General features: G+C 43.6%; 3 protein-coding genes across 9 annotated transcripts in view; 1 reads left to right on the top strand and 2 right to left on the bottom strand.

Annotated features, from left to right (window-relative positions):
- LOC148384856 (disheveled-associated activator of morphogenesis 2-like) overlaps positions 1-11230 on the top strand; it is a 49499-nt gene extending 38269 nt beyond the window's left edge. For 4 of the 5 annotated variants that reach the window (XM_088400499.1, XM_088400500.1, XM_088400501.1 and 1 more), the window contains 15 exons: positions 22-80; positions 166-353; positions 416-724; positions 804-911; positions 1844-1873; positions 2085-2191; positions 2821-2905; positions 3228-3334; positions 3581-3669; positions 4786-4954; positions 5121-5228; positions 5301-5361; positions 5589-5720; positions 7740-7910; positions 7998-11230. In XM_088400499.1, the coding sequence (XP_088256625.1) occupies positions 22-80; positions 166-353; positions 416-724; positions 804-911; positions 1844-1873; positions 2085-2191; positions 2821-2905; positions 3228-3334; positions 3581-3669; positions 4786-4954; positions 5121-5228; positions 5301-5361; positions 5589-5720; positions 7740-7910; positions 7998-8225 (1951 nt within the window). In that variant the 3' untranslated portion in view covers positions 8226-11230. The remainder of the gene's footprint in view (positions 1-21; positions 81-165; positions 354-415; positions 725-803; positions 912-1843; positions 1874-2084; positions 2192-2820; positions 2906-3227; positions 3335-3580; positions 3670-4785; positions 4955-5120; positions 5229-5300; positions 5362-5588; positions 5721-7739; positions 7911-7997) is intronic. The other variant, XM_088400503.1, reaches the window with a different exon arrangement.
- A 375-nt stretch (positions 11231-11605) lies between these two features.
- On the bottom strand, positions 11606-15310 carry LOC148384855 (delayed-rectifier potassium channel regulatory subunit KCNS3-like). Of its 2 annotated transcripts, none has more exons than XR_015863414.1 (2): positions 12220-15310; positions 11606-12103 (listed from the first exon to the last, which is right to left on the bottom strand). XR_015863414.1 is itself a non-coding variant. In XM_088400505.1 (2 exons), the coding sequence occupies exon 2, from the start codon at positions 14362-14364 to the stop codon at positions 13069-13071; it is 1296 nt and encodes a 431-aa protein (XP_088256631.1). In that variant the 5' UTR covers positions 14365-14419; positions 15184-15211; the 3' UTR covers positions 11606-13068. The 2 variants fall into 2 exon arrangements, 1 of the variants encoding a protein (XP_088256631.1); XM_088400505.1 differs by having other exon boundaries at positions 11606-14419; positions 15184-15211.
- A 504-nt stretch (positions 15311-15814) lies between these two features.
- On the bottom strand, positions 15815-24988 carry wdr35 (WD repeat domain 35). 2 transcript variants are annotated; one of them, XM_088401464.1, is made up of 29 exons: positions 24866-24988; positions 24253-24309; positions 24065-24182; positions 23596-23667; positions 23423-23515; positions 23218-23346; positions 22932-23065; positions 22121-22286; positions 21888-22033; positions 21690-21815; positions 21421-21606; positions 21178-21213; positions 21044-21104; positions 20436-20580; positions 20079-20148; positions 19872-19925; positions 19411-19517; positions 19106-19325; positions 18945-19025; positions 18690-18826; positions 18368-18571; positions 18138-18284; positions 17903-18035; positions 17719-17829; positions 17373-17537; positions 17125-17265; positions 16904-17060; positions 16396-16630; positions 15815-16308 (listed from the first exon to the last, which is right to left on the bottom strand). In XM_088401464.1, the coding sequence occupies exons 2-29, from the start codon at positions 24274-24276 to the stop codon at positions 16158-16160; spliced, it is 3549 nt and encodes a 1182-aa protein (XP_088257590.1). In that variant the 5' UTR covers positions 24277-24309; positions 24866-24988; the 3' UTR covers positions 15815-16157. The 2 variants fall into 2 exon arrangements, with proteins under 2 accessions (XP_088257590.1, XP_088257591.1); XM_088401465.1 differs by lacking the exon at positions 24866-24988 and adding an exon at positions 24538-24803.
- Between the last annotated feature and the right edge of the window lie 32 nt (positions 24989-25020).

The raw sequence follows: 25020 nt of genomic DNA, 5'->3' as shown, positions 1-25020 counted from the left end.
TGTCATTTTCTGACTTGACAGGCTGGTCAATGAGAATGAGGTGAGACAGTGGAGAGACCAGGCCGAGAAGTTCAGAAAAGGTCAGAAACCACAGCGAGAACCCGTGCGTATGATAATGTCTCTTCGGTAGTGTAGCTGTAATTTGTGTCATCTTCCTCCCTTCAGAACATGCCGAGCTGCTGGGCAAACTGGAGAGGAAGGAGCGAGAGTGCGAGACTAAGACCCAGGAAAAAGAGGACATGATGAAGACTCTAAACAAGATGAAGGATAAACTCCAGCGTGAGGGTGTTGAGCTGCGCTCAGCCAGGGAACAAGTCCTGGATCTATCAACACGCATCAATGACTGCATTTCGGTATGAAGTCCTGCTTTACTTATTCAAGAGCAATTCTAACTTTTTTGTCACATCCCTCACAGGTGGGCAGTGTGTCTTTCCCACCACCACCTCCACCTCCTCCAGGAGCTCCCATGGCTCCACCTCCAGCCCCAACGGCAGGTGGCTTCCCTCCACCACCTCCTCCGCTGCCCTTCAGCTGCCCGCCTCCACCCCCGCCGCCACCACCTCCACCTGGCGCCCCACCTCCTCCGCCAGGAGCTCCTCCCATGTTTGGAATCCCGCCTCCCCCCATTCCCTCTTCTTTCAATTCTGCAAGCACGCTGCGCTCCAAGTCCATCCCTCAGCCCTCGCATCCGCTGAAATCTTTTAACTGGGCTAAACTCGGAGAGGTCAGTTTTTAAAAGAATGTCCTTTACTTAATCACTTAGTGCTATTAAAATCACGAATGCCCCTTTTTGTATTTATCAGCATATGATCAATGGCACCATCTGGAATGATATTGACGACCTGAAAGCTTTCAAGATCCTTGACCTGAAGGACATCGAGAAGATGTTTTCTGCCTATCAGAGACAGCAGGTTTGTATTTTGAAAGCCATCTTAAGGAAAAGCATGTTCATGACACATGTGCATGTTGTGCAGTGAGAGCATACATACAACTGATTTGTTGATGTCATAACAAAGTTCCATTCATGGTTTTAATTCAGCGTGATTATTTAACTTGCCAAAGTTGCAGCTGAAAGACACATTGTAGAGCAGAGCAAAGATACTAAAATGCTGTCTGGAGCTTTACGAGCTCTTGGATGAGTTTTCAACTTGGATACAGTTAGTTCTGCTCCGGACATAAGGAGTAGATTACGATTGATATTATCAGAAAACCTTTTCAGCTATTAATGACTGCTTGTAAGTTGTAGTGCAGAATTTTGGATCTACCTTTTGTATTGAATCTCATTTGATTATGGAGCTTGTACCTAAAGTGTAAGGCTTAAATGTTTTCTGACAGCCCGGCCGGCCGGCCGCATGTTCTAAAGGTTAATGAGTCATTGGAAATTGGTGACAGTGATGTATTACGTGCATTTCTTCATACACAGCACGTTATTGTAACCGGCTCTAACCACTAGGTCATTGTAAGTTTATTTTGGGTACAACCATATAAAAGCAATGACCTTAATTATTCTGACATTCTGGTTCCATTGGATTTGTCAGAGCAGTGTTGGTTTGGTTGGCTTCACAAGCTGGACATGTGCCCTGTGTGGATTTATTTCACGCACTATGCTCATTTGTCATGTTCTTGTGTTTTCATGTCAAAGCAGGTGTTTGATGATTCAATCAAGAATATGGATTCAAAAATAGCTTTTTTTTTTTTTGCTCTGAGTGGGCTTCTCATCTTGCGCTTAAGCGTGCACAGTTGAAGTTCTCTGCTCTATTAGCCAACACACTGACTGTGTCGCTGCTTCAAGTGCTAATCTTTGCATGTGTTTTGTGTCTCTGCTCTCCGGCTGCCTGGGCAGGACCTGCTCACTAACCAATCCTTCAAGCAGGTGAGTTCAAGGCTTCTTCAAGTCTCATTGCCTTCTCTTCTTGCGATGCAGGTGGCCGCAAAATGCTTTTTATTTTTTGGGGGATAAAATGATAAGGAATCCAGTTAGGAAATTTGTAATATTGGGAAAATTGGTTTGAGTTGTTTTTTGAGTTCCCATCTTGCAACTGACAACTATTCATCTCTTCTTTTTTCCTTTTTGGTTTGTGCAGAAGGACACCGGCTCGATGGATGACATCCATGTCAGCACGCGGAAAGTCAAGGAGCTGTCAGTCATCGATGGCCGACGAGCCCAGAACTGTGTCATCCTCCTTTCAAAGTAGGTTTTCGTCCATGAAAAAAAAATCACACCTTTACCAAATGCAGCTTTTTGGCACAGTTTTCTGTTTTAAATGGGCAAAAATGACATCTTCCCTTGACAGATCATTTTAAAGAAAGACTGATACCGATGTGTGTGTTTGTACGTCCCAAGTGGTCCCATTCCATTAGAATGGAGATCAATTGTCATCATTCAAGGTCCACTCAGGAAAATATTTTCCATTTATCTTCTCACTGCACTTCCCTGAACCCCTAGGAGACTTTGATCACTGACCCCTCTCACTTTCCACATCAATAAACAACGGCTTCCTGGAGCCGGTCTTTGTCTAAGGAATCTGCAGTCAGGTTCCTTGACTCAATCGTGTGTCAATATTGCATGAGCCAGGGGTCCAAACCCGACCCAAAATAAGGTCAGCGGTCAGTCACTCGGGCTTTCATGTGCACACTGACAATGGTCAGCGCACTTAACACTGCTCAGGGGCAACGAGGACAGCTGGCCGGGGTCTCAGGAGACACATGTCCGTCCATTCAGTGTTAGTCAAGTGATTCATAATTACACTTTGTAAGACGATGACAGTAACTCAAGAGGAAATCAGACAAATGCTTGTTGACATGACTTTGTCTTCTTAGATTAAAAATGAGCAATGAAGAGATCAAGAGGGCAATCCTAGAGATGGATGAGCGAGAAGAGTTGGCCAAGGATATGCTGGAGCAGGTAAGTCTTGACCCAATACTTCAACATTTACATGTGATGAGAGAACAGGGGTTGATACGTACTGTAAAAAAATAAATATATTCCATCAACTGATCACTATTTCCTCTTTAGCCCATATAATTGTTTGTCCTGATGGCATTTCCTAAGAACAGCAAAGTACAAAAGTCATAAACCAGGATCGCTTTTGTCGCAGATATCAAACCACCGACATAATATAAACAAGATAAAAAGTTGAATGATGTCGACAAGAGCTAACGTCGGTTCCGTCATTGAACATGTACAAGCTGCTGAAAGAATGCATCTGTGTGGCTCTCTTTTCAAGTTGCTGAAGTTTGTCCCAGAGAAGAGTGACATTGATCTCCTGGAGGAGCACAAACATGAGCTGGAGCGCATGGCCCGAGCAGATCGCTTCCTCTATGAAATGAGCAGGTACACGTTGCACAATTTTTCTGACAATTATACTTCTACATTGTTTCAACAAGATGATGAAAGCCTCCTCCTTGTGCATGATTATGCTGCCCACTCTATTTCCATTTAACCACAGCAGCTGTTTCACTCTTTGAAAATATATCTCAGTGCAACATAATATTTCCAGATCTCACCCACTCACTCCCTCATCTTAAAACACATTTATCAAAGTCATCGCTTGACCAATTTTTTCCTCCCCATCATTAGAATCGACCACTACCAGCAGAGACTGCAGGCTCTATTCTTTAAGAAGAAATTTGCAGAGCGCCTCGCTGAAACCAAGCCAAAGGTGGAAGGTGAGGAAGCCAAATTATCCTGTACGCTGCTTTACAGTAGGCTCAAACTTCCGGGATGCTCCATTGCATTTCAATGTCATCTTTCAGCACAAATGAAGCTGAAGATGTTTGAGGGCAAGCTAATGGACTGGAATACTGGCAATAACAACGTCACCATTGTGGACAGATTGTGTGTGTGCGTGGGCTTGCAAATGGGCTTGCAGGTTACCATGAGGGATCTTTTGGAAAGCTGGCCCTTGTTGAGAGGGGAAAAAGCCGCGGCTAAGCTTAGAGACCTGGAGAGAGAGAGGAGGGAAAAAAAAGGAAAATAGACATCCAATGAGGTCCACAATCCGGCACACTCATATGCTTGTTGTTATTTTAGGTTTAATTGTGTGCGCCGCAGCATTTGTTGTCCAACGAGATCAAATAGAATGTATCTCGTGACGTTTCTGGCCATCGGGATTGGAAAGAAAACAGAAGCCTAATCCTGTAAGGATCGGGTCGAGATCCAAGCCTCTTGAAAACTTTTGATGTCGGCTCCAAACGTTCCCAAAACCGCACATGCTAAGTTTTCAATCACGTTGCCGTGTGTGTTATGAGACAATTCTCTGGACCACCCAGCTGGTTTGGTCGAAGAATTTTCAAGTTCAGGCAGGCTGTTGTGCATCACAGCAAACATTGTGAGCAGAGATGATTCTCATGGCACAATGAACTGGAACAATAACAATCTGGATTGTAATGGCTTTAGCATTCACACTGAGGTTTCCTCTGCGGAGAGAGGGAAGCACCTGCCCTTTGCCAGCGAGGTTTGTTCTCCGGGGCTAAGAAAGCTGACAGACGAGAGCTTGGAACTTTCCCTTCTTCTCCTGCTGTTATTTTTATAAGTGGATATAATGACTTGATGGGCTTCCCCATTGAGCTGCCCGCTTTGTACAAAAGCCTTGTTGCTCAATCTTTCTGATGGACATTCGAAATGTGGAAACGCTACAGTTCAGGCCGAAAAGACAAAAATGATGTCAAGCTAATGTATGAATTTCAAAAGTTAAGTGACGCGCTCGACAAATGTTCTCTCCATCACCACGGCGACGACGCTCTCCTCTCACTTCTCTGGCTCATTTTCAATCTCTCCCACAGCCATTCTGAACGCTTCCAAGGAGGTGATCCGGAGCAAGAGGCTGACACAGATCCTGGAGGTTGTGCTCGCTTTCGGCAACTTCATGAATAAAGGCCAGCGAGGAAATGCTTTTGGCTTCAAGGTCTCCAGCCTCAATAAGATTGCAGACACCAAGTCCAGCATAGACAGGTGAGTTTATTTAGACATTAAAACCCACCAAACAATTGAATAGATCTGAAAATAGCTTTGCACACCTTTAGATAACAGCTTCAAGCATCTTGGAGATGAACTCCACACAGGGTTGCCTGTGCTTGTGTCTTTATAAGTTGTGTGTTTTCCACTCCCAACCTGTCAGGAACATCACCATGTTGCACTACCTGATCATGATCTTTGAAAAAAACTACCCTGACACGCTGCACATCCATCTGGACCTCAACACCATACCAGAAGCTGCCAAAGTCAAGTGAGTTCACTCATACAGACCAAAAACAAAAATGACTTTGTTGATTTGTCTGTTTCTGTTTTTGCTTCCCAGTTTGGCAGAGTTGGAAAAAGAGGTGCATAGTATCAAAAATGGACTGAAGGCCCTTGAAGCGGTGAGTGTGTTGTGATTCCTCCCGATGGTTTTTATCCTCCCTGTAATTAGGTTTTTGGGCAGGGCACTAATTAACATCAATTTTTAATGCGGTGATAGCCCTAAAATACACCAAAATGTCTTGTTTAGATGGGGAGGAAAAAGCAAATACACTTTATATATTTACCAGATTAATAAAGTGCATCAAGCGTTTGCTTAATGTTTCCTGTTTGTTTGTTTTTGCCCCAGGAGCTGCACTACCAGCAGAGCAGGACGAGGGAACGCGGAGATAAGTTTGTGCCCGTGATTGGTGACTTCATCACCGTGGCTGGCTTCAGCTTCTCTGAACTGGAGGATCAGTTGAACGAGGCCAAGGACAAGGTAACCGCTAAACCGGCCAGCCGTGCAGTCCAAGTGCTTGATCAGTCCGTGTGCGTGGGTGGGTGGCTGATTTTAAAGGCAATTTTTGGTGCTTGTGTTATTGACCGAGCCTTCTTGTTAGATAGGGATGATGAAAGACTCCACTCTCAAGGGAGGAACTATAAAATTTTCTTTTGTCTGATCCCATCTCGTCTACAATGGCGGGGAAACCCAAAAGTGAAGTATTATCTTGGATTCCGCCATTGTCTTCTCTTTGACTTACTGTTTTCACAATTCCATCTTTAGTCAAGTGGGATTAATGCATTTCCAGTTGGCTGGCTTTCTCACTGATTGATTGAAATTTGCGTGGATCTAAAATAACAGGTTCAAATGATTTGCAGACTTTGCGCATCTCAGTGCTGACATTTTTGCAATCAATTATTTTTATACGCCTTTTCATTTTCCGATACACCCCTGATCAGTGTGCGTGATAAATGAGGAAGGGGGAGAAGTGGCTCAGAGTCAAGCTTCCTTTCCACTTCATTATTTGTCAGTGGGGGATTTGGAGGGAAAACCAGCCTTTTGGGATGTCAGGGGTAAAGAAGCCAGGGGAGCACAACACCACTTACAGATGGAGAAAGAAAAGAGCCTCTGTTCACCGAGCCAGATTCTAAACATGCGCAACTTTATGCGTGTCTGACTTGAAATTTCCAAAATTGCATTCCTCCTTTGAGATATATATAAAGTTTACACACCGATGGCATTGTTGGTTTTCAAAAGAAAAAGTGGTTTAAGAAATGAAAAGTCAGCCTCAATGTTGATCAAACAGTGCCATCCAGAGGGGTTAAAAAAATACAACACCTGGTTCATGAAGCAAATGTAAAGCTTTATTTCTAATCACTAGCAGTGTGTGTGAGTGTGTGCATGCATGCATGCATGTGTTTTGGTTGCAGAGATACACACAGTAGCAGCTTCTGACATGACGACATACATTTCAAAGGATTACACTTGTCTAAGGTCACAAGGGTTACTGGGACGCAGGTTTCCAGAGGACAGAAGGGATTTTCCCTCTCATCAAAAGAGATTTGGTTGCTTTATCCTTCACAGCACGTGCACATGCCCACACACATTGAGTACTGATTTTAAACTAAGCATTGTATGCATGTTTGACATAGTAGTAAAATATAAATGAGTGTTGGTGCTAAACGTGGGATTGGTTGTTACCGCCTATGGCCTGAGTTGTAACACCAAAAGCATTATTCATTCCTCTGTTGAAGTGCTTACAGGCTTTTATCATTCGAGCACTCCAATTACGCAAGTAATGTATTTGAAACTACGTTGTGCATTATTCATTGCCGGAATGCTGTCAAGGCTTGCTTTGCTTAACAAATGGCCATGTTGTGCGTGTTTGTTAGTTTTCATGTACGCGTGCATTGAGATGATTCTTTCAGTCAATGACGCACACAGTCAAGCCGCATACTGGAGCAAAAATAAAACAAGACATATTGGTGGAGCATTTGGAAATGTGGTGGTTACCACATCTGTCTCGCAGGTGATATTCTGGGTTTGAATCTCGGCTCACTTCTTTAGATGAGTTCACGGCACTGTGTTCATAGAACGCAAACTGATAATTATGGAAACCCCTTACCGGTCAAGAATGTTAAATAAGTTATTTACAATACAAATGCCTGAATTCAAACAATCCAGATGCACGTCCCTTGTTTAATGAGCTCCACTTTTCCTTTGCGTGCACATCGAGCAGAGGAAACACTCTCAACCAGAAACTTAATTAGAGGAGAGAAATGGATGTTTTGGTTGTTATGATGAGCAGCCTATAATGACTGCATTACCGGAAAAGAAGCGCCTCATAATACATCAAGTTCATGTTTTCTCTGCTCTATCTATGATTTCTTGTCTGCTTCATATTTATTTGACTTTTTCTAAATACTTATAAATCTGAAGAATTGCTGCTTACATCACTGTAAACAAAGAAGGGTCTCACTGAGGTCATTGAACTCTGTCACGTTTCTCCCCACACAGTTCACCAAATCACTGAAGCACTTTGGGGAGGACGAAGGGAGGATGCAGCCAGACGAGTTCTTTGGCATTTTCGACACCTTCTTGCAGTCGTTCGGCGAGGCCCGCCAGGACCTGGAAAACATGCAGAGACGCAAGGACGAGGAGGAGAGGCGGGCGCGCATGGAGGCCATGGTGAGACGATCGGCGCTTCGACTAGAAAGGTCGATTTTTGTCTTGCAGTTTTGGAAATGATTAAAGTGCAATCTCCTGGCTTTCCAGCTCAAGGAGCAGCGGGAACGAGAACGGCGGTCCAAGAAGAGCGGCGCTTCAGACGAGGTCGGAGGGGAATTTGACGACCTGGTGTCGGCCCTGCGTTCGGGCGAGGTTTTTGACAAGGACCTGAACAAATTCAAGCGCAACCGCAAGCGCTCCGTCAACCAGCTGACGGAGGGCGGAGGCAGCGGAGGCGCCGGGCGAGAACGAGCCGTCACAAAAGTCACCTACTAGAAGGTCAGGAAAAAAAAAAAACAGGAGCCCAACGCTCCGCCCCGATGTGGATCTCTCGTGGTCCAGCTGTGTCTATACATGTGCGCGAACCTGCACCCCCTCCGGATGTTACGTGATCTCCTGATCTGGGCGCAAGGCGGGCGGGCGGGTGGGACACTCGGTGCAGCCCACTGTGATACACCTTCACCTGACTTTGACCACTGTGCTTAAACTCCTCGCCATCTGTCACTTCCTGTTTCTCACCGCTTCATCCCCCCGTCTGGGATCACACGCGCAAGACAACAGAGTGGGAATGAATTAAAGGCCACATCTGGAAAGCATCGAGTCGGGAAAAGCTTCAAAAATGCCAGCGAGGAATGATGCAGCTGCTGGTCACATGACCTCTTTGTTCTCATCGCCGCGTCGATGTGTCAGCGTCCACTACATTGTTCTGGCAGCAACCGGTGCCAAAGCAGAAGAAACATGTCGGAAAGCATTCAGAGATTCGGTTTATATTTACTTCAAAAGACTTTTAAATGTGTCCGAGGGTTCTTCTCTCAAATCGAGTCAATTTCTTTTGGTTGGTTTTGTTTGCACTGCAGCTCCTCTTGTGTTGCCACTTTGTTTGTGTGTGTGTGTGTTCTCTGCCTGACTGAAGGAAGGCCATTTTGGTATTTCTACTTTCAGACACTACACTGGCATTTGTTTCCATGCTCAGCTGCCACTCTGCCTGCTCCACATTGGTAATGGGCCTTAAATAAGCTTCACAATTTGAAATAGATTGAGTCTAATGATTAACAGCAAGATTCTGCCTGGCTGCCATTCCATGTGTACACTTGTTGCAATGCCATTGGCCTTCACAGATTCCAAAGTTAGCTATAAATGGTGCACACGACAGATAATTGTAGACAAACAATCTTTCCTTCCGCATTTTTGTATGTCAATGAGGCAATTTTATAAGCGACCTGCCGCTGCTTACATTAAAACAATTTTGCAAGTAGTGCTAGGAAATAATTGAATGTGTAAAATCTTAGTAAATGTGACAAATGCTGCAGTGTGTGTGTGGAGGGCTCAGTGCAAACACGTTGTAGTTTGTTATGTTACCACTAGAGAGCAGTATATCCATTGGTCATTAATGGGGAGACTACAGGAAAGCTGACAATAGACAATATGATCCTGACATTTATTTAACATTGGTGCACAATGTGAGATGCCCTCCTTTATTTAGCACAAACTTCCTTGATTATTTTGAAACTCACAACCCCAAAATACATCTTTTCCAGCAGATAAAATATTTAGTTTAATGTGGTTATCCACTTTTCCAGTGGATAAAATATGTAGTTTACTGTGGATATTGAATATGATTTGCACAAAGAATTATTTTAAAGCACCAAGCTGGTAATAACCAAGAGTGTACTAACCCGTACAGTACTGCAATACTGCTTTCCACACCTCCCCATGCACTTCACTCAACAAGCACTTGAGAATGCACCACGTTTTCTGAAGTTTCTTGCCTTTATGTTCTGTTGTCCTTCATCCTGTAAGCTTCTTCTGACCACATGTTCACCTTGAAGTGCCTCTGACCCTCGTTTGCGCACAAGTACCATTCCTCTTTCCGTGTGGTGCTGCTAATGGATGTACAATATATGATGGTCAAAAGGTAAAAAAAAAAAAAATGCAGCTGATACAGGACGTATTGGCCACGGCTGGCGTTCCCATGCAGTAAATAAAAATAGATCAAATATATTTTTGGAAAAAAAACAAAAGCAGCTCTGTAGCTGGATCCCAGGACAGAAAGGATTCACTTTAGTATCCTAAAATGAGTCTTAAAAAGGAGCTTTGGTCTCCCAGCCCTCCCTCCTGGTCATTTATTAAAATTCTTTCCCATTTGCGTTCAAACTGAATGTGTGGTCCACCTGAATAGGAAACAACTTGTGTTGTCCCTGAAATGGGAACCACTTTAACCAGCGTCCTGTGTATATTTGAGCTGGTCCTTCCCCTCCTGCTACTCTATCTTTCCAGTTAATCCGTTAGTATATCATCTGGAGCTTTAACCCCAATTATTTACTGCAACCTTGTCAGTATTATTACATGTGTGTTTTTGTTCCACGTTTGGATGTTTATTACAGGCCATTGACTGGCTGATTTTGGAGTGGAACAGTAGTAGCTTTTTTTTTTTTCAATGCACTTTTATTACGGGACATTTCCATTTGCAATGTTGTTTTGAGGGTGTAGACTATTTTGAACTGCGAAGGGTGCTGCAAAAAAAAGTGTCAAAAAAATGGAAAAGGAGGAAAGAGGTTAAGTAATTGGTACTCCGGCTGGGCCGCTGGAAAATGAGGGATGAGAGATGAGATTGTGGAGGACATGTCTGTGTCATTTGTTCTGGCATGTTAAAAAAAAACAAGAAAAAAAAAGGAGGGCGGTGTTTAGTTTTCTGTCCAAACATGCACTCGGCATCAAGCTGCATGCCCAAAGAAGTGTGCACACAGTGTGATGTATTGAATTTAACCTTTGAATAGGAAGTTGCTTGCATTATTAAAAAAAGAAAAAGAAAAAAATGAGTTGTTAAAGTTCTACATCACTTTGTACCGCCTGAAAATTGTTGCACCCACTTTTTGGAGGCTGTATAAATGTGACGAGTCAGTATTTTTTATTGTTGTACCCTTCACAGAATAATGTACAGTTGGAAGAAAAAAAAAAGGTATTTTGTACACCATTCTTGATGTTTGAGATAAAAGTAAAACACCATTAAAACGTTGAGGAATGTTGCATTTTCCTGTAAATTGTACCTCTATTTATTTGCCTTATTTAGTTTGCTATATTTTGTATGTACACAGCATTACAAAAAAAAGTGATATATTACAAATACGATTAATAAACTGTGGTTTGTGTACGGTGGATAATTTTGAGACTTGTGTAAGAATGAGAATATTTTTTTTTCATTTCTATAATTTTATTTTTGTTTTGTATTTTTCTCACCCTGTGTCTTTTGTAGGGTTACAATAAACTTTTGTCCCTTGCAATCAATGCAATGTTGATTCTTCCTTAACATTTAAAGACAAAGTGAGGTTTGTTCTTTTTCCCTGCAATAGACTTTGTCCTTTTGTCACATTGTCACAGTGGCGAGCAGTCCTTGAACACTCATGTGACCAGCGGTATTGCTGATGTGGACTTTTGCTCCTTAATGAATATGATGCTAAGTGCATTGCATTGTGACTTTGAGACCAAATAAGGGCACACACAGTAAGTGAAAATAACTTTGCACCTGAGCACTGATGCAGTCCTTTCACAATGCTGCAGTCAAAAGATCCAACTCTGACATCACCACCTCTTCATCATCTAGTAACAAAACTCACTCAAAACACAACTTACTCATTTCTCAAGATGATCAAGTCTTTATTTAGTTACTTTATTTAAGGATTAATATGCACAGAACTGCAGATGATTAGCACACCTTTGCTTGAGCTTACTGGACAGAGGAATTGGAAGCAAATACAACCATGGGAAAACAAGACACATGAATCAATAACACTTGAGCGCAAAAGATCAGCAGGGGTGATAGGTTGTAGCACATTCTTTCTTAGACAGCTTTGCAAACATATCTAGGTTGACCTGTCTTTAACTCCATTCCCACACATACATACAAAAAGTACTGAAAGGAAGCGTTTAGCTGACTTTTGCCGTCAAGAGGCAGAAAGGAGTAAGGCAAGGCAGCTTTACTTTCCATGGGACATTTCATACTCAAGGTTAAGGTTAGGGTCGACAATCTGGTTGATATCCTTCCCAACAGCCTACTATCTCATAGCAGGCTGACTTTCTGTATCTTCAAAACGCAGGCTGACTTTCTTCATCTTCAAAACCTAGGTCCCGGTGCATCCTCGGCCTGGACACCTAAGCTGGACCAGGGGATGTTGAATATTAGGGCTAAGAATTTCAAAGTCCTCCAATTGGCCATTTTGGTCAATCTATACGTGTGTATTGCAGTCATGGGCTGTTGCGTGGGTGAGGCTACCCTCATAGAAGACTGAGCCACGTTCAAGGTCCTGCCGCTCTGGACCACCACACCCTGCGTGCTTTGTTCCAGGAGTAGGAACCCAGGGGGGCCGCATACTTACCCCCTAAGCAGCAAAGACCATTCGTTAACACCGCAAGGTATCCTGGTCCCGCCACTTAGGGCAGAAGAAGCCATCTCCTCTGTCCCATACAACGCACGACCCGAGGAGAGGCCAGTCTGCTGTCTGTCTTGTGGCGCTGGGAGATACCTATTTCAGGTACTCCTTACACTCCGGGTTCCAAGTCAGGGTTTCGATCCCGTTGTTTATTTGGGCTGATTGTAGAGAGGTAAACTGCTAACTGGTCGCCAGCCAATCACAGGGCACACATAGAAACTGCCAGGTGGATGTGCTAACCACTCGGCCCCCGATTTCAAGCACGTCAAATCCTTATTTTATAAGGATACTGCTGCGTCCTTCTCATGAGGTTCTGTCATGGATCCGAATGGAGCAGGGCGACCATATGATTTATTGAAGGGAAAAGGGAGCTGCAAGAGAAGATGAGGGGGAACAGACAGACAGACAGACAGGAATTGGCAAACTGAAACAGACGTGGCAATGAACGGAAACAAAAAGACATCAGACGTGAAGACATCAGACGTGAAGACATCAGGCGCAAACAATCCAACAGGGGTGTGACATGCAGACGGGCGGGACTTATATACGCGACAGGTAACGAGAGGCAGGTGACTGTCATTTGTACATAGATTGAGAGTAGACACAGGAAGGGAGGGGCGAGCACACAGACACGGACAAAACTAATGACCTCCACCTACACATCATGTCGTGACAGGTTTCAAACCTTCCATTCAATCGCTGCTTGTTGATTTCAAAAGCTGTCTATCTTCTTGCTTCTGGTAGAAGGTCAAGAACTTATTGAAGATGTTGGTGATGGGCAAAGCCACCATAAGCAACCCAGAGAGAATGCACAGAGTTCCTATGAGCTTCCCTGCAAGAGTAACGGGAACAGTGTCCCCGTAGCCCACCGTTGTCATGCTAATGGTGGCCCACCACCAGCCAATGGGGATCGTCTGCAGCTCCGACTCCTCAGCCTCCTTCTCCACAGAGTACATGAGGGCGGAGAAGGTGGAGATTCCTACAAACAAGAAAAGCCCCAGGAGTCCCACCTCACGGCCGCTGTGTCGCAGCGTGGCGCCGAGAGAGCGCAGGCCGGCCGAGTGGCGGGCCAGTTTGAGGATGCGGAACAGTCGCATGAGTTTCAAGATCTGCATCACTTTGCCCACGTTCTCCAACTCTGAGTTGTCATCTTCGGCCACCGGGCCTAAATCCCAAGCCAAGGTCACGTAGAAAGGCGTGATGGACATCAAGTCGATAACGTTGAGAGGGCTGAGCAAGAACTTCCTGGCCGATGGTGCCACCGCCAGACGGAGGAGAAACTCTGCGGAAAAGAAGAGGACGCAAAGGTTTTCGAAGAAGGCCAGGCCCGGATGTTCAACCTCTCTATCGTTTTGGTCCAACTGACGGAAGTCTGGAATGCTGTGGACACACATGGCCACTATGGAGACCAGAACCACAGTCAAAGATGCGACGGCAATCGCTTTGGCCGAAGCCGAGTACGTTGCATTCTCGAGTCGGAGCCAAACGTTGCGACGGACGTCCGCGCACCAGGTGCCGTCAAACAAATCAACTTCAGAAATCACTTCATCGCATGAGCCGATGCTGGGAAGGTCAACGCTCTCCTCATCCCAGCGCAGATCCTCAGTCTGATCCAGAAGTTCTTGGAATTTTTCGCAACAGCACGAGTCCAGATGGCCATCCTTGATGCCCCAATACTCGATCTCTTGGCGGAAGGACAGCACGCACAAACCGTCTACCAGGTGCATTTTGCCTGTCAGGTAAAAATTAAGGACATAACAGAAGAAAATTGGATTGCGGTCAAAATAATACTCCATTTCTGTTGGAACAAAATCATCGCAGAGCTCCAGGATGGCTTCTGGGGAGCTACAGCAAAGGAGACGCGCTAGGCGGGTCTGAGGGAAACGTTGGAGAACATCATGCTCCAGCCTCTGCCGGAAACCTCCGACGTTGACCACGATGAAGCAATCGTCGGGGGCGCATCCGTGAAGGATCTGTCCGTACACCATCGTGTAATACAAGACGCTTGCTTGTTCTGCAGGAGAGTCTCAGAGAACTGCCTGACTACACACATACACAGACATACACACACACACACAATTAGTGTGCCTCTGTTTGTCACCTAACCCAAGTGACATGCTTTAAGCACAAACTGACAGGATCGTGATGATTAAAAAAACAAACTTGGTCAGTACATACAGTTACCGTACCGATTCCAAAATTGCTAAACAATCGAGGCGGACACATTTTTGGTCCAATAAATGAACCATTTAGGGGTTTTAGTTTAAAGAACAGGTGATAAACCAACATATCGTCAACAAAAATCAAAGATTTCAAACTTAATTTTTCTGTTGGCCCAAGTTGGTGATGGAGAGGAAGGAACAGATTTTTTCAATCATATTTACGATCATTCTTACGAGACCTTCTAAATTACATTCAAGATAGCTTAACTTTGCACAGCATGCTCACATTATTGAATTTTGCACAGGGACTATTTGAAATGTTATGCATTGGGATATAACATTGCAGAAGGACCCTTAAGTTCAAAGAGGGCACGGCACGTCTTTTCTAGAGTACAAACAGGGCGTGATATGGTGTTTGTCGAACAGACACCAAGAACATTGTCTACTGTACATGGATTAAGTTACCTCACAGCAAAAACGCTCATATTGCAATGAACAACATTCCAAGGTGAAAGATTTCCACAGCATGTCACTCAGAGTGAAAGCATTAAATCATTTTGAATCTCAATATTAGCACATATGATGCCGCACAACCTAAAAGTTTGGTCATCCCAATTAAACATGGTAGAAATGGTTGCATCTTACCTGTGCATGTTGAAGGTGCAAGTGTCACTTTGGTCAAGAGGATGTTTGTGCTCAATAAGAGCCTCAAGCTCAAGTCAAGTATCTATTACGCATGACTCACATATCCGCAGGGGCGTAGCCATCATGACAAAAGTGGGGGGGGGGGGGTGCAGGGGGGTTGTATGTGCTGTACCTTTGTTGAAGTAAAGCTCCTCAATTCACTTATACGTGCATCACTGGAACCAAGATGCCATGAGATGGTGCCAAAATAACATTTTTATCACTTTGCCCTGAGCACAAAAGCAATTAGTGATTGAGTGAGCAAATGTCTGAATTTGCAAATGACAAACAACAAGGTTCACCGCAAAAGCATTTTCACTCATGGAGGCAGCACTTCATAAGACACACAGTGCATGGTTACTGCATGGACACATCACCAAATGCAAATTAAAGTGTGTGTACCAAATATTGCGGACGCTAAGACAATAAAAGCACGTTGAACTGTGATGTTCGGCGGTGAATATACAGTAGCGACCATCTCCTGCCAGCAGATAGCACCCAAGGACCGTTTGAGATGGGACAGTGCAGTGAGAAATTATAGTAAGGCGTGTCAGACGGACAACAGATGCAAAAAGAGCAAATTCAATATTGATTCCGTTTGTCTGATCATTTCGTTTTTATATAAAAGAGCTATAATAGTATATACATTCATGTATTTAAGAAAATAATAAATGTCAATTGAGGTTTGATTCCATTCTAACATAGCATATTTACATTGCATTATTGTACAATTATTCATTGCCCGTGACTGGTATTGTCATTCATGAATTGTGGATCAAAAAGTCCATTTCTCTGTACACTTTGAAGCCACCTGTGATCAAAGTTTGAAAAAGAGAAAAGGAAATATGAAGCTGCGATACATCATATAATTAATAGAAAAGTATAATTGAGTCTCTCGGGTGAAAATTTAGTTGACAAAAGTTGTGAAAAGACCTTCAGCCCACACTCGAGTGACAAAGCGGGCAGTAGTTATATTTACTGATCTCGTTGCTTTGAGCACAGTGCTTGCACACACTGCACATCCACAACTGCCGGTCCTGAATAGGAAGACCGCTCACTATGCAGGTGGGTAACTTTTCTGACGTCCTGTAAAGACAGAAAGAGTAACACAAGAAAATGCAAAGAACGGAAAGAGCTGGATCCGATCATAAGACAGACTTTTGTTTTCCTCACCCTTCCATGTCAAGCTCCAGCCTGCGGCTGTCTTTTGGCACGTGCTTGGTGAAGATCTCCAAGGCCAAGTCCTCATAGATCAGCCGCTGCTCCGGGTCCACGCTCTCCAAGGCCTCCAGCTTGATGAAGGCCTGCGAGCACGTCCCGAAGGCCCGGCTGGCCGATGAGCAGATGGCGAGGAGGGAGTAGATCTCCACCGCAGGGATGATGTCCTCATATTCGCGGAGATGAAGGGCTTGAAACATGATGTTAATATTAACTATGCCGCTTTGGCTTGATTGCGATGATAGCAAAGGTTCCATCTTGTTTATTTTTATTTTTTCCATGCCTTGTCAGGATCAAATTTTCTCATCCTCCTGATAGGTAACATGAACTTCACCTTTCCACAATCTAGCAGGCAAGTGGCCTTTTACGCATTGGTACTCTTTAAGTCAGACTGTCTGATCTTTTTCCTTGAAAGGCAGCATCCAGAATAAAGTGTGCAGAGGAGGAGAACCTTGTTGTTTACCTGTGTGCATGGCATTCTCCGTGTAGCCTTCATACAGCTGCCTTTGAGCGAGCAAGAAAAAGTGATACGCCTCCGCTCCTCGCCACGCGTTGTCGAGAACGCGATTGTCCGAAGACGTGGTGTCTTCCTCGAGGAGTCCGGCGAGTGCAAAGGTTGCCTGATAATAAGCCATGGGGTCACATTTTGACATGGTATTCCAAAAGAAAAGTGTATTTTTCTACCTCTGACTTCTTGCCCTTGGCTTTACTCTGTTGCAACGTCTTCTTCTGCTCTTGATGGTTTTCTACCAGCCGAGCAGCCAGCACATACAGCTTCTTCACCCGCAGCGGGCGAGTCCTTTTCTTGGCCTCCTCATCTGCTATCTGGGAACAAACCACACAAAAGCATGATTGAGAGATGGCCACACTGGGCATCTTCTGGATTCTCACACCAACAAATACTTTTTCACAACAATTACACCTGCATATACCTTAAACATGAGTTTAGCTGCATCCAGAAAATGGTGAGCCTTCTGATACAATTCTACTGCCTCTAGTATTTTGTTCTTCTCAAGAAGATGTGAAGCGTATTTGGACAGAAGAGGTTTAATCTCCCTCATGTTGTGGTTTCTGGCAAGTTCCACTGCTTTGTTCCACTGAAATAGAAGAAGACTATTATTTGACATTCTCCATCTATATCCACACTTCATCGATCGAGCATTTTAACGGCAATGTGCAAGGGCAGCATTCGCACGGCCAGACTAGATATCACTCATCAAGCGGACGTATGTGGGAGGACAGCAAGAAGCCAGAGTGGGCTGGGCGGGCGTCTCTCACCTGGTTCAGATGGACACACGTGTCAACAGCAGCCTTGGCCTGGTTGCATTTAAGGTAAGCATTCACGGCTTGTTCACACATGCCCACGGTGGTAAACATCTGGCCAATCTCCTAAAGCATCAGAGTGGCAAATGTCCATCACTCCAAATATTTGTGCAAAGTCTGGCCTTCACATTTGTCTTACCGGCAAAAGCTTGTGATTTTCTGATAGCGAATTGGTCAACTTCTCAAGGTTCTCATAGTCCTCCAACATGTAGTAGCATTCTGCTAACTTCTCCTGGTGGCGTCCTTGAACGTAGTACTGCACCGCGTTGACCCTTCAAAGAGGAAGAAGCCAACGCTTTGACTCAATTACGTTATAGTTAACCAAAACACATTGTGAGAACACTAAAAAGCAAATTCTTTCAAATTGCCAGTACCACTTTTGTCTGTCAGCAAAGTAGTCTCCGATCGCATTGTAGGCCTGCTCCAGGAGAGCGTCATCACAGTCCCCAGAGCCAGTTTTAAGCAGCTGGAGCACTCGGAACCAGTCTCCCAATTTCATCCGAAGACTAATAGCGAGGTCCCTGGAAGTGGATATCAGACAATGTAATCAAATAAGGAAGAGGAAAAAAGAAAGAAATGTCTTACTCCAACAAAGATACTATACCTGCGGTCCATGTCCAAGTACATGCGCTCGGCTTCCTCAAAGCTGCTGAAGTAAGCCGCCACCTCCGCCTGTTTCATGGGCTCACTCTGCAGGTTGCCCAGCCGCTTGACAAACTCAATACCCTGGTTGTCTTTGCAGCGGACGAATGCCTGCTCAGCCGTCTTCAAGTCCAGTTGTTGGAGCGCCGCCTCAGCCAGCAGACGCCTGGCGTGTCCATGAAAGGCATAAGCCGTGGATTAGTATATATTTCTATATTTGGAATTTTGTGAAATTAACAATCATGTGCAATAAATACATTTAATGTCATGATTATTATTTTCACCAGAGTCTTGGGTGTGGATTATCCTCAATGAACTGTGAAGCATCCGTGATTCCCACTTTTTCGATGAGAGCGCGGCTGTCTCTCAAAGAACGGATTTCAAAGTTGATGAGATTGTCTTTATTGGGTCTCTCTGGGTCCTGCATAGAACCGTAACACATTTAAATGATTAGTATATTGGTAGAAGTCCAAAGAGTTGAGACATGTAAACACATATTGTAAAATTATTGATGAGCAGAACAATCACATTTTTTTTACCTTCATGATTTCATCAAGCAGGACAGATTTGATTTCCAGGTCCTCAAAGCTGCAGATATATCCAGATGTTTGGATGGGTTCCTGTGCTCCCAAAGGACAAACAGAACAGTAATTAGGAGGAACCATAAACTCATCATCGATAAAAGCAATCATTTACTCACCTCTGGGTCTAAATTCCTGAAGACATACATCCTGGTCTTTTCCATCATGGCAAACAGATCAGGGTTGTCCTTTGCCCACTTCATATCCCAAACATCTTTGCGTTCAAGCTTTGATGGATCCCCACCTGAGACCGGATTGCCAGGGGCATCGCCTGAGGACGCCTGAATCTCCATGTCCAGCAAAGTTAGCACGCCTGAGATGTCAATAACGGCCAGCCGACTGAAAGAAATGAAGAGCGGTTAGTTCTGACGAAATAGGTGCGCAGTCAAAATATTCTTGCCCAGCAAGTACAATCAGAGCTTGCCTGGAGTTGCAGTTTAAAGAAAGATGATGGGCTCTGTTCATAGTGTATTTCTGGATGAGAACAACATTTGGCAGGCTATATCTGTGGATAACACCTGATTCACGGCCCTGGAACGCACACGCAAATATTAGTCAGTGATATCAGCAGTGATGGGGAAATGAAGCTTCAAATTTGCTTCATAAACCAGTTGTATTTTTTGACTCCTCTCGATGGCACTGACTGTTGAACCATGAAGCAGTCGATTTATGGATGAAACACTTGAACTTTCCCCTTTATCGACTTGTGAGGAAAAAAAAAGTTGTTCAAAGATGACCGAAACACTGAACAATTGGACGTTCAAAGGTTCAGAGGTCAAATTACGTTTACTTGTAAAGATTGCAGGGCACTTTTGGTTTCTCCTGGGTCGTGGACGCCATTTAATATTATTGAGAGAATTGTAGCCAAAGCAGAGATGTACCTACCATCATCAAAGTATTATCCGTTGCTGTGATGCAACATATGGGATCTCTCGTTGCCTTAAAAAAAAAAAAAGTACAAGTACACATGAGTGCACTTTTGATGGGATTTTTTTGTTGTTGCAAATTTTGATAAACTTTTACATTCAGCGCACAACTATTTTAAGCGGAAGAAGAATGGTTTGCTGATGAATGAGGCCCAATGTCACTTACTGTGAAGGCTTTTGCAAAGTCCTCTCCATTGTCATTGACTCCAGTTGGACTGCTGTCAATGTGATACAGCCTAAAAAAAAAAGACAGGAAGTGAGAGCAAATCAGACGCTTGCACTGAGGTGACTGTCTGGAGTCTCTGTGGCAGTGGATGAAGATGAATGAATTCTATTCAGATTTCAGACAGTGCCTCCCAGACTGGAGGTGTGTGGTTATCTTGCCTTCCTGTAACTTTCCATGACTAGCTTGGTATGTACCGTCAGTCTTGGCACGAGTGTATTAGGTAAACCCGAGGCCATCTTTTCAAGATACACATTGACGGTCCTGTAACAAAAAATAGAAATCAATCAATAAACTCACCTTTCCCTTCCCTCTTTCTTAGTTCTGGTTACTTGGTTGATCTCCAAGGCAGTTAATTTATTTGCGACTCTGTATTGCCACAAGTAGAAAGCCTCTTTAGATGCAGCGATCACATGTGTCCTGGTCATGGTCACAAACAATGGACCTAATCAAGGAAATAATTAGTGGGCAGTTTTATTTGGAGAAGTACATGTGGAAATATTTGTTTAGCCGGTGCTATATATTTGAGCTAGCATTGTCACATGCAAAAAAAAAACAACAACAGAAAAACAGAAAGAGCTGCTTCATGGATTGAGCTATTTTTGACGAGCGCCTTTCAAATGTCCAGACTTTGAACTTTTGGCTTGGGCTCATCAGCAAACAGTCAGCAATGCCACGCAGAAAGGGAATGTTGAAAATTTGGGACGCCCACTCCTCATTGACTATTGGCCACAGACTGCTGCGAGCCGGTGAGAGTTGGGATTGTGGGCGGCAGGAGACGGAGCGACGGCCACTTTTTTTTTTCTTTTCCATACGTGAGGTGCGAGCTCTAACGTAGACTTGAAGTCATTAATCAACATCCTGCTCTTTGGGTGATTTCAAGTTACAAAACACTCAAAAGAACTCACATATATCGATGTACTTGGAGTCCAATGGAGTCCCGATTGAGTTGCAAAGAATAAGGACATACTGAAAAACAGGAATTGTTACAACAAGTTCACTTGTATTCTTTATTATATGCTTTTATTTTGCGTGACATTACCTTTGCATGACTCTCGGCGTCTGACTCAGCGTTTCCCTGCATGCCAAAGAATAAGTAAAAGCTGCTTAGTGCTCAACATAAATGAGTACACCCAAACATATTAGCGGCACAACCTTTCCTTTCAGAATTAACATTTTCTATGGCATACTATTTGATCAAATACAAATGTGAGCCATACATAAAAATGTGATTCATCTAACAAATTCATTTAGGTCTAGCACAGGTGTTTTTTTTAAGCTGTACCTGCAACTGGGTGTCATCAGCCTTGCTGGCCAGGGTGCAGAAGTCCCCTGATGTGGTGATGGACATGAGGCTCTTGACATACTTGACACATTTTTCATTGTTTTTAGTGTCCCAGAAAACCACACAATAATCTTGACGCTCTGGCTTTGTGAAGGCATAGACTACTGTGCTGCAACAATAGCCCCACTGGTCAGAAAAACAAACAAACAAACAAAGAGATGCTCAGTTTCATCTTTACTTGGAGGGATAGAACTGGAACTGTCGTTTACCTTGTAATCTGGTCTGATATTAGCAAAATAGATGTAGGAATCGACAGCCAGGCTAATCCGCAGGCCTCCTCCTTCCCAAGCAACTCCTGTCATCTGTTTCCCCGGCACTTTCAAGGTTCTCAGGTGCTGTGGGAAAATCAACACGTAGGGGGATCTAAGCTTATTGCAATTGTCTCGGAAATAGCGTGTTGCCCTCACCTCTCCGAAAGGTGTATAAAACTGCACCACGTTGATTTCTACGTCTGAGTTCAAAGCTCTGAGGGAACCAGCCACTGCCAGCACACTACCGCAATGGTTCCACTGAATACTGACCACATTCATCGTGGTGTCAATACACACAGGGTCTGCAGAAAAAAAAAAAAACAGCATAACTCATTGTCACCATTACAAACTGCAAAAAGATCTGCAGTCTTTGTGCTTGAGCGCCTTACTTTCATCCGTCTCGTAGCGCATAATCTGACATCTTCCATTTTGAAAACAGATAGCGAGACACGGGCAGTCGGGTTCGACGTAACCGCCAGTTCCTGAGTACCAGTGGATACCTGCTATCCTGATTGCTCCTGTCACATTTGTCAGGCAGCTGATGGTCAGTTTCATCTGGAAAAACAAAGGATTGAAGATTAGCAAACACACAGGCTACAAAGGTCTTTGAGTTCAAGGAACATCATTTTAGCAATAACAATAAAATTTATGAAGTGCTGGATCATTCAAACCCAACCGCTGGGTCGCTACCCAATTGGGTTAATTATCTTGACCCAGTGGATTGGGTTAAATATTGGATTTGTGCGGTCTGAAGAGCTTATTGGGTAACACCACTGACTTTGGACACAAGGTTAGGGTTTCAAACCAATCCGGTGTAAAACATGTGAGTTGATTATTTTTCATCTTTCGGGTGGAGCATCAACATCAACAAAATTCAAGTCTAGTCAAAGATGTTGTTTGGCCTTAATATTTACTCTTCCTCTCGTGTCAACTGGTGAGCTGGCTTCACAAGGCCATGTGAGATGACAGCTTCCACAGCCGCCATGTGTGCATGCACTGCAGTGTTTCTACTTTTACGCTCACAAACGGAAAAGGCTTACAATCTGAGATTCTGCTGGGTGTGTTCAAAATATTGATACTGTATCGATTTTTTAAAAATTGTATTATATTTTTTATTATATTCGTATTGTGTATCGAGGAAAGATACCCAGGCCCACTTTTGATGATTCCACTTTATATCCTGTGTTTATATACACTCACTATGAAATTGCCATGGTTGTCAAAGATTTGAACTTCCCCATTGGCCATGCCAAAGAGCAAGACCTTGCTGTCTGGAGACCATGCCACATGTGCAAGCTGATTTCCCTTCAGCTCCTTTCCCCAAATCCGGTTACCTACGGAGAAAAAAAAAGTCTTAATCCAAACTCATATTCTCACACAAGTATGGGAACAAAACAATCCCTGTCATGTGACAGATCGGGATTTTACGCTACACCGATTTTGCCAAAACAAAGTATGTTTGTTGTATTTGAAAACGTTTTATTACCATCTACAGAGCCAACAATGACAGCCCCATCTTCATACACAATGCAGATCTTTTGACCATCAGCATTCCAACTCATGCTCCTCACCACCGATTTATTCCGATTATTGATCATTTCCTCGTACCATGCGCCTTGGAAAAAGAAGAAATGAGAAAAGATGATTGAGTACAACTCCATAATGAGGTTATCAGAAAAAGCTACACACACCTTTGTACAGCATCCATACAATGATGAGTCCATTCTGGTCACTGGTTGTTAGTTTTTCGTACTGTTCGTTCCAAGTGACTACTTGTACAGCACCTGAAAATGGACCAGAGATGGTGTTATCATTTCTCACTCACATCATCCACTGTTGAATTCGTTATCTAATGTTGACTCACCACTGTGCCCTCCCAAAGTCTGGTTCATTGACAAATTACTGGGTGCAGCAAGTCCCTTAAGTTTGGCATCGTCTGTCACGTGGGGGAAGAAAAGAAAAGGGGAGCCAAGTCAGCATCAATACTTTCTGAATTGAATCTCACTATTGTTTGTCTGTTTGGAATGAACGAAGTGGTACCAGTTGTACTTACAGGGACTGATACAGAGGTGCCCGGAAAGCACCCAAAAGCTTTCGGTGAGTTTTAAAAGATTTCTTGCACACTGTGTGAACTATTGTTTGGCAAAATCTAAAATCTCAATCACAGGGATCTTGCATAACAGTCTCAAAAAGCAACTTAATCGCATGTTAAATGTCGATTTGCAATGTGCAAGTGAACAACAAACGGAATACTTTGCTATTTGGCTGCTTTGACAAGTTAAGCATAGCACAAAAAGGAGCTCAAAATGTACTGCAGGTTGCAGGAATCATACCTGTCTGAGTTTCAAGTTTGAGCACTTTTAAGAGGCCATCATCCCCTCCACAGGCAATAAAGCCCTGATCTTTGTTCCAAGAGACACATTTCAAGTGAATACTGTTGGGAATAGCAATCTAAAAAGACAAGACATCTCTTATATTAGCCTGTGCTTTTATTTCTTCCACTCTCAGTGTAAGTGCTCACCTTCTTGCTGAGGTAGATAAACATGATCTCCTTTTGAAGCCTCTAGTGTGTGGCAAGCTGACAGGCGTCAACAAGAAAACAAACATTACAATGGATCTTTTTTTAACCACTTCCAAATTATGACAGGAGCTGCACCCTTTTCAGTTATGATTATTTCAGATTGTTATTGATTAAATAGCGTTTTTATAATTGTGGTTGAATGTACTGCACCGAACTTCATGTTGTTTATATTTTTGAACTCTGACGTATCAAAATTAGGATTGCAAAAGCTGAATATTCATTTACCGTGGCAGATCGGTGCAAATCATGATCATAATAGCAAGACGTTAGTTGCAATGCACGCCATTCGATCGGAAAGAGGACCACCGAAAGCTGCATAATATACAATAGCACATTTGTAAAAATGTCTGAATGAAGATAGTTCGACCTCTACATGCTCATTTTTTCTTCATTTTTTGCTGCAATCATGCAACGGTAGCTCCTAGCTAAGCTAGCACGACAAAGTAGATGCAAACTGAGCGTTTACGAAACACAAAAGACATGATCCGATCATCTTCAATAATTACATTTATGACGTTACTTGCAATGCATGAGAAATGTGTCCAAACTCAACTGTTTTGTTACGTTTTCCTGCAAGCTGTAGCATGGACGCTGTAGCCTTTTCCTGTCGCCCGTGGCAACCGTACACCGTGCGGTGTGTTTCTGGGAGTTGTAGTTTTTGTCCCCCATGTAGCTGGTACTTGTAGTTTTATGAGCAACAAAATGATT

The sequence above is a fragment of the Syngnathus floridae genome, chromosome 16 (assembly GCF_059516105.1).
Source record: "Syngnathus floridae isolate MCC-2025c chromosome 16, RoL_Sflo_1.0, whole genome shotgun sequence".
In the NCBI taxonomy this organism is placed as follows: Eukaryota; Metazoa; Chordata; class Actinopteri; order Syngnathiformes; family Syngnathidae; genus Syngnathus; species Syngnathus floridae.
The sequence above is the reverse complement of the archived record's forward strand: the minus strand, read 5'-3'. Positions and strand labels throughout refer to the sequence as shown.

What these genes read in the sequence shown, in the direction of transcription:
- LOC148384855 (XM_088400505.1), bottom strand. Translation starts at nt 14,364, where the DNA reads ATGGTGTACGGACAGATCCTTCACGGATGCGCCCCCGACGATTGCTTC.
- wdr35 (XM_088401464.1), bottom strand. Translation starts at nt 24,276, where the DNA reads ATGTTTATCTACCTCAGCAAGAAG. An exon ending in CATTGTTGGCTCTGTAGATG is followed by an intron (nt 23,066 to 23,217) that starts GTAATAAAACGT and finishes TTTTCTCCGTAG; the next exon opens with GTAACCGGATTTGGGGAAAG. An exon ending in CAGCTAAACTCATGTTTAAG is followed by an intron (nt 17,266 to 17,372) that starts GTATATGCAGGT and finishes GTTTGTTCCCAG; the next exon opens with ATAGCAGATGAGGAGGCCAA.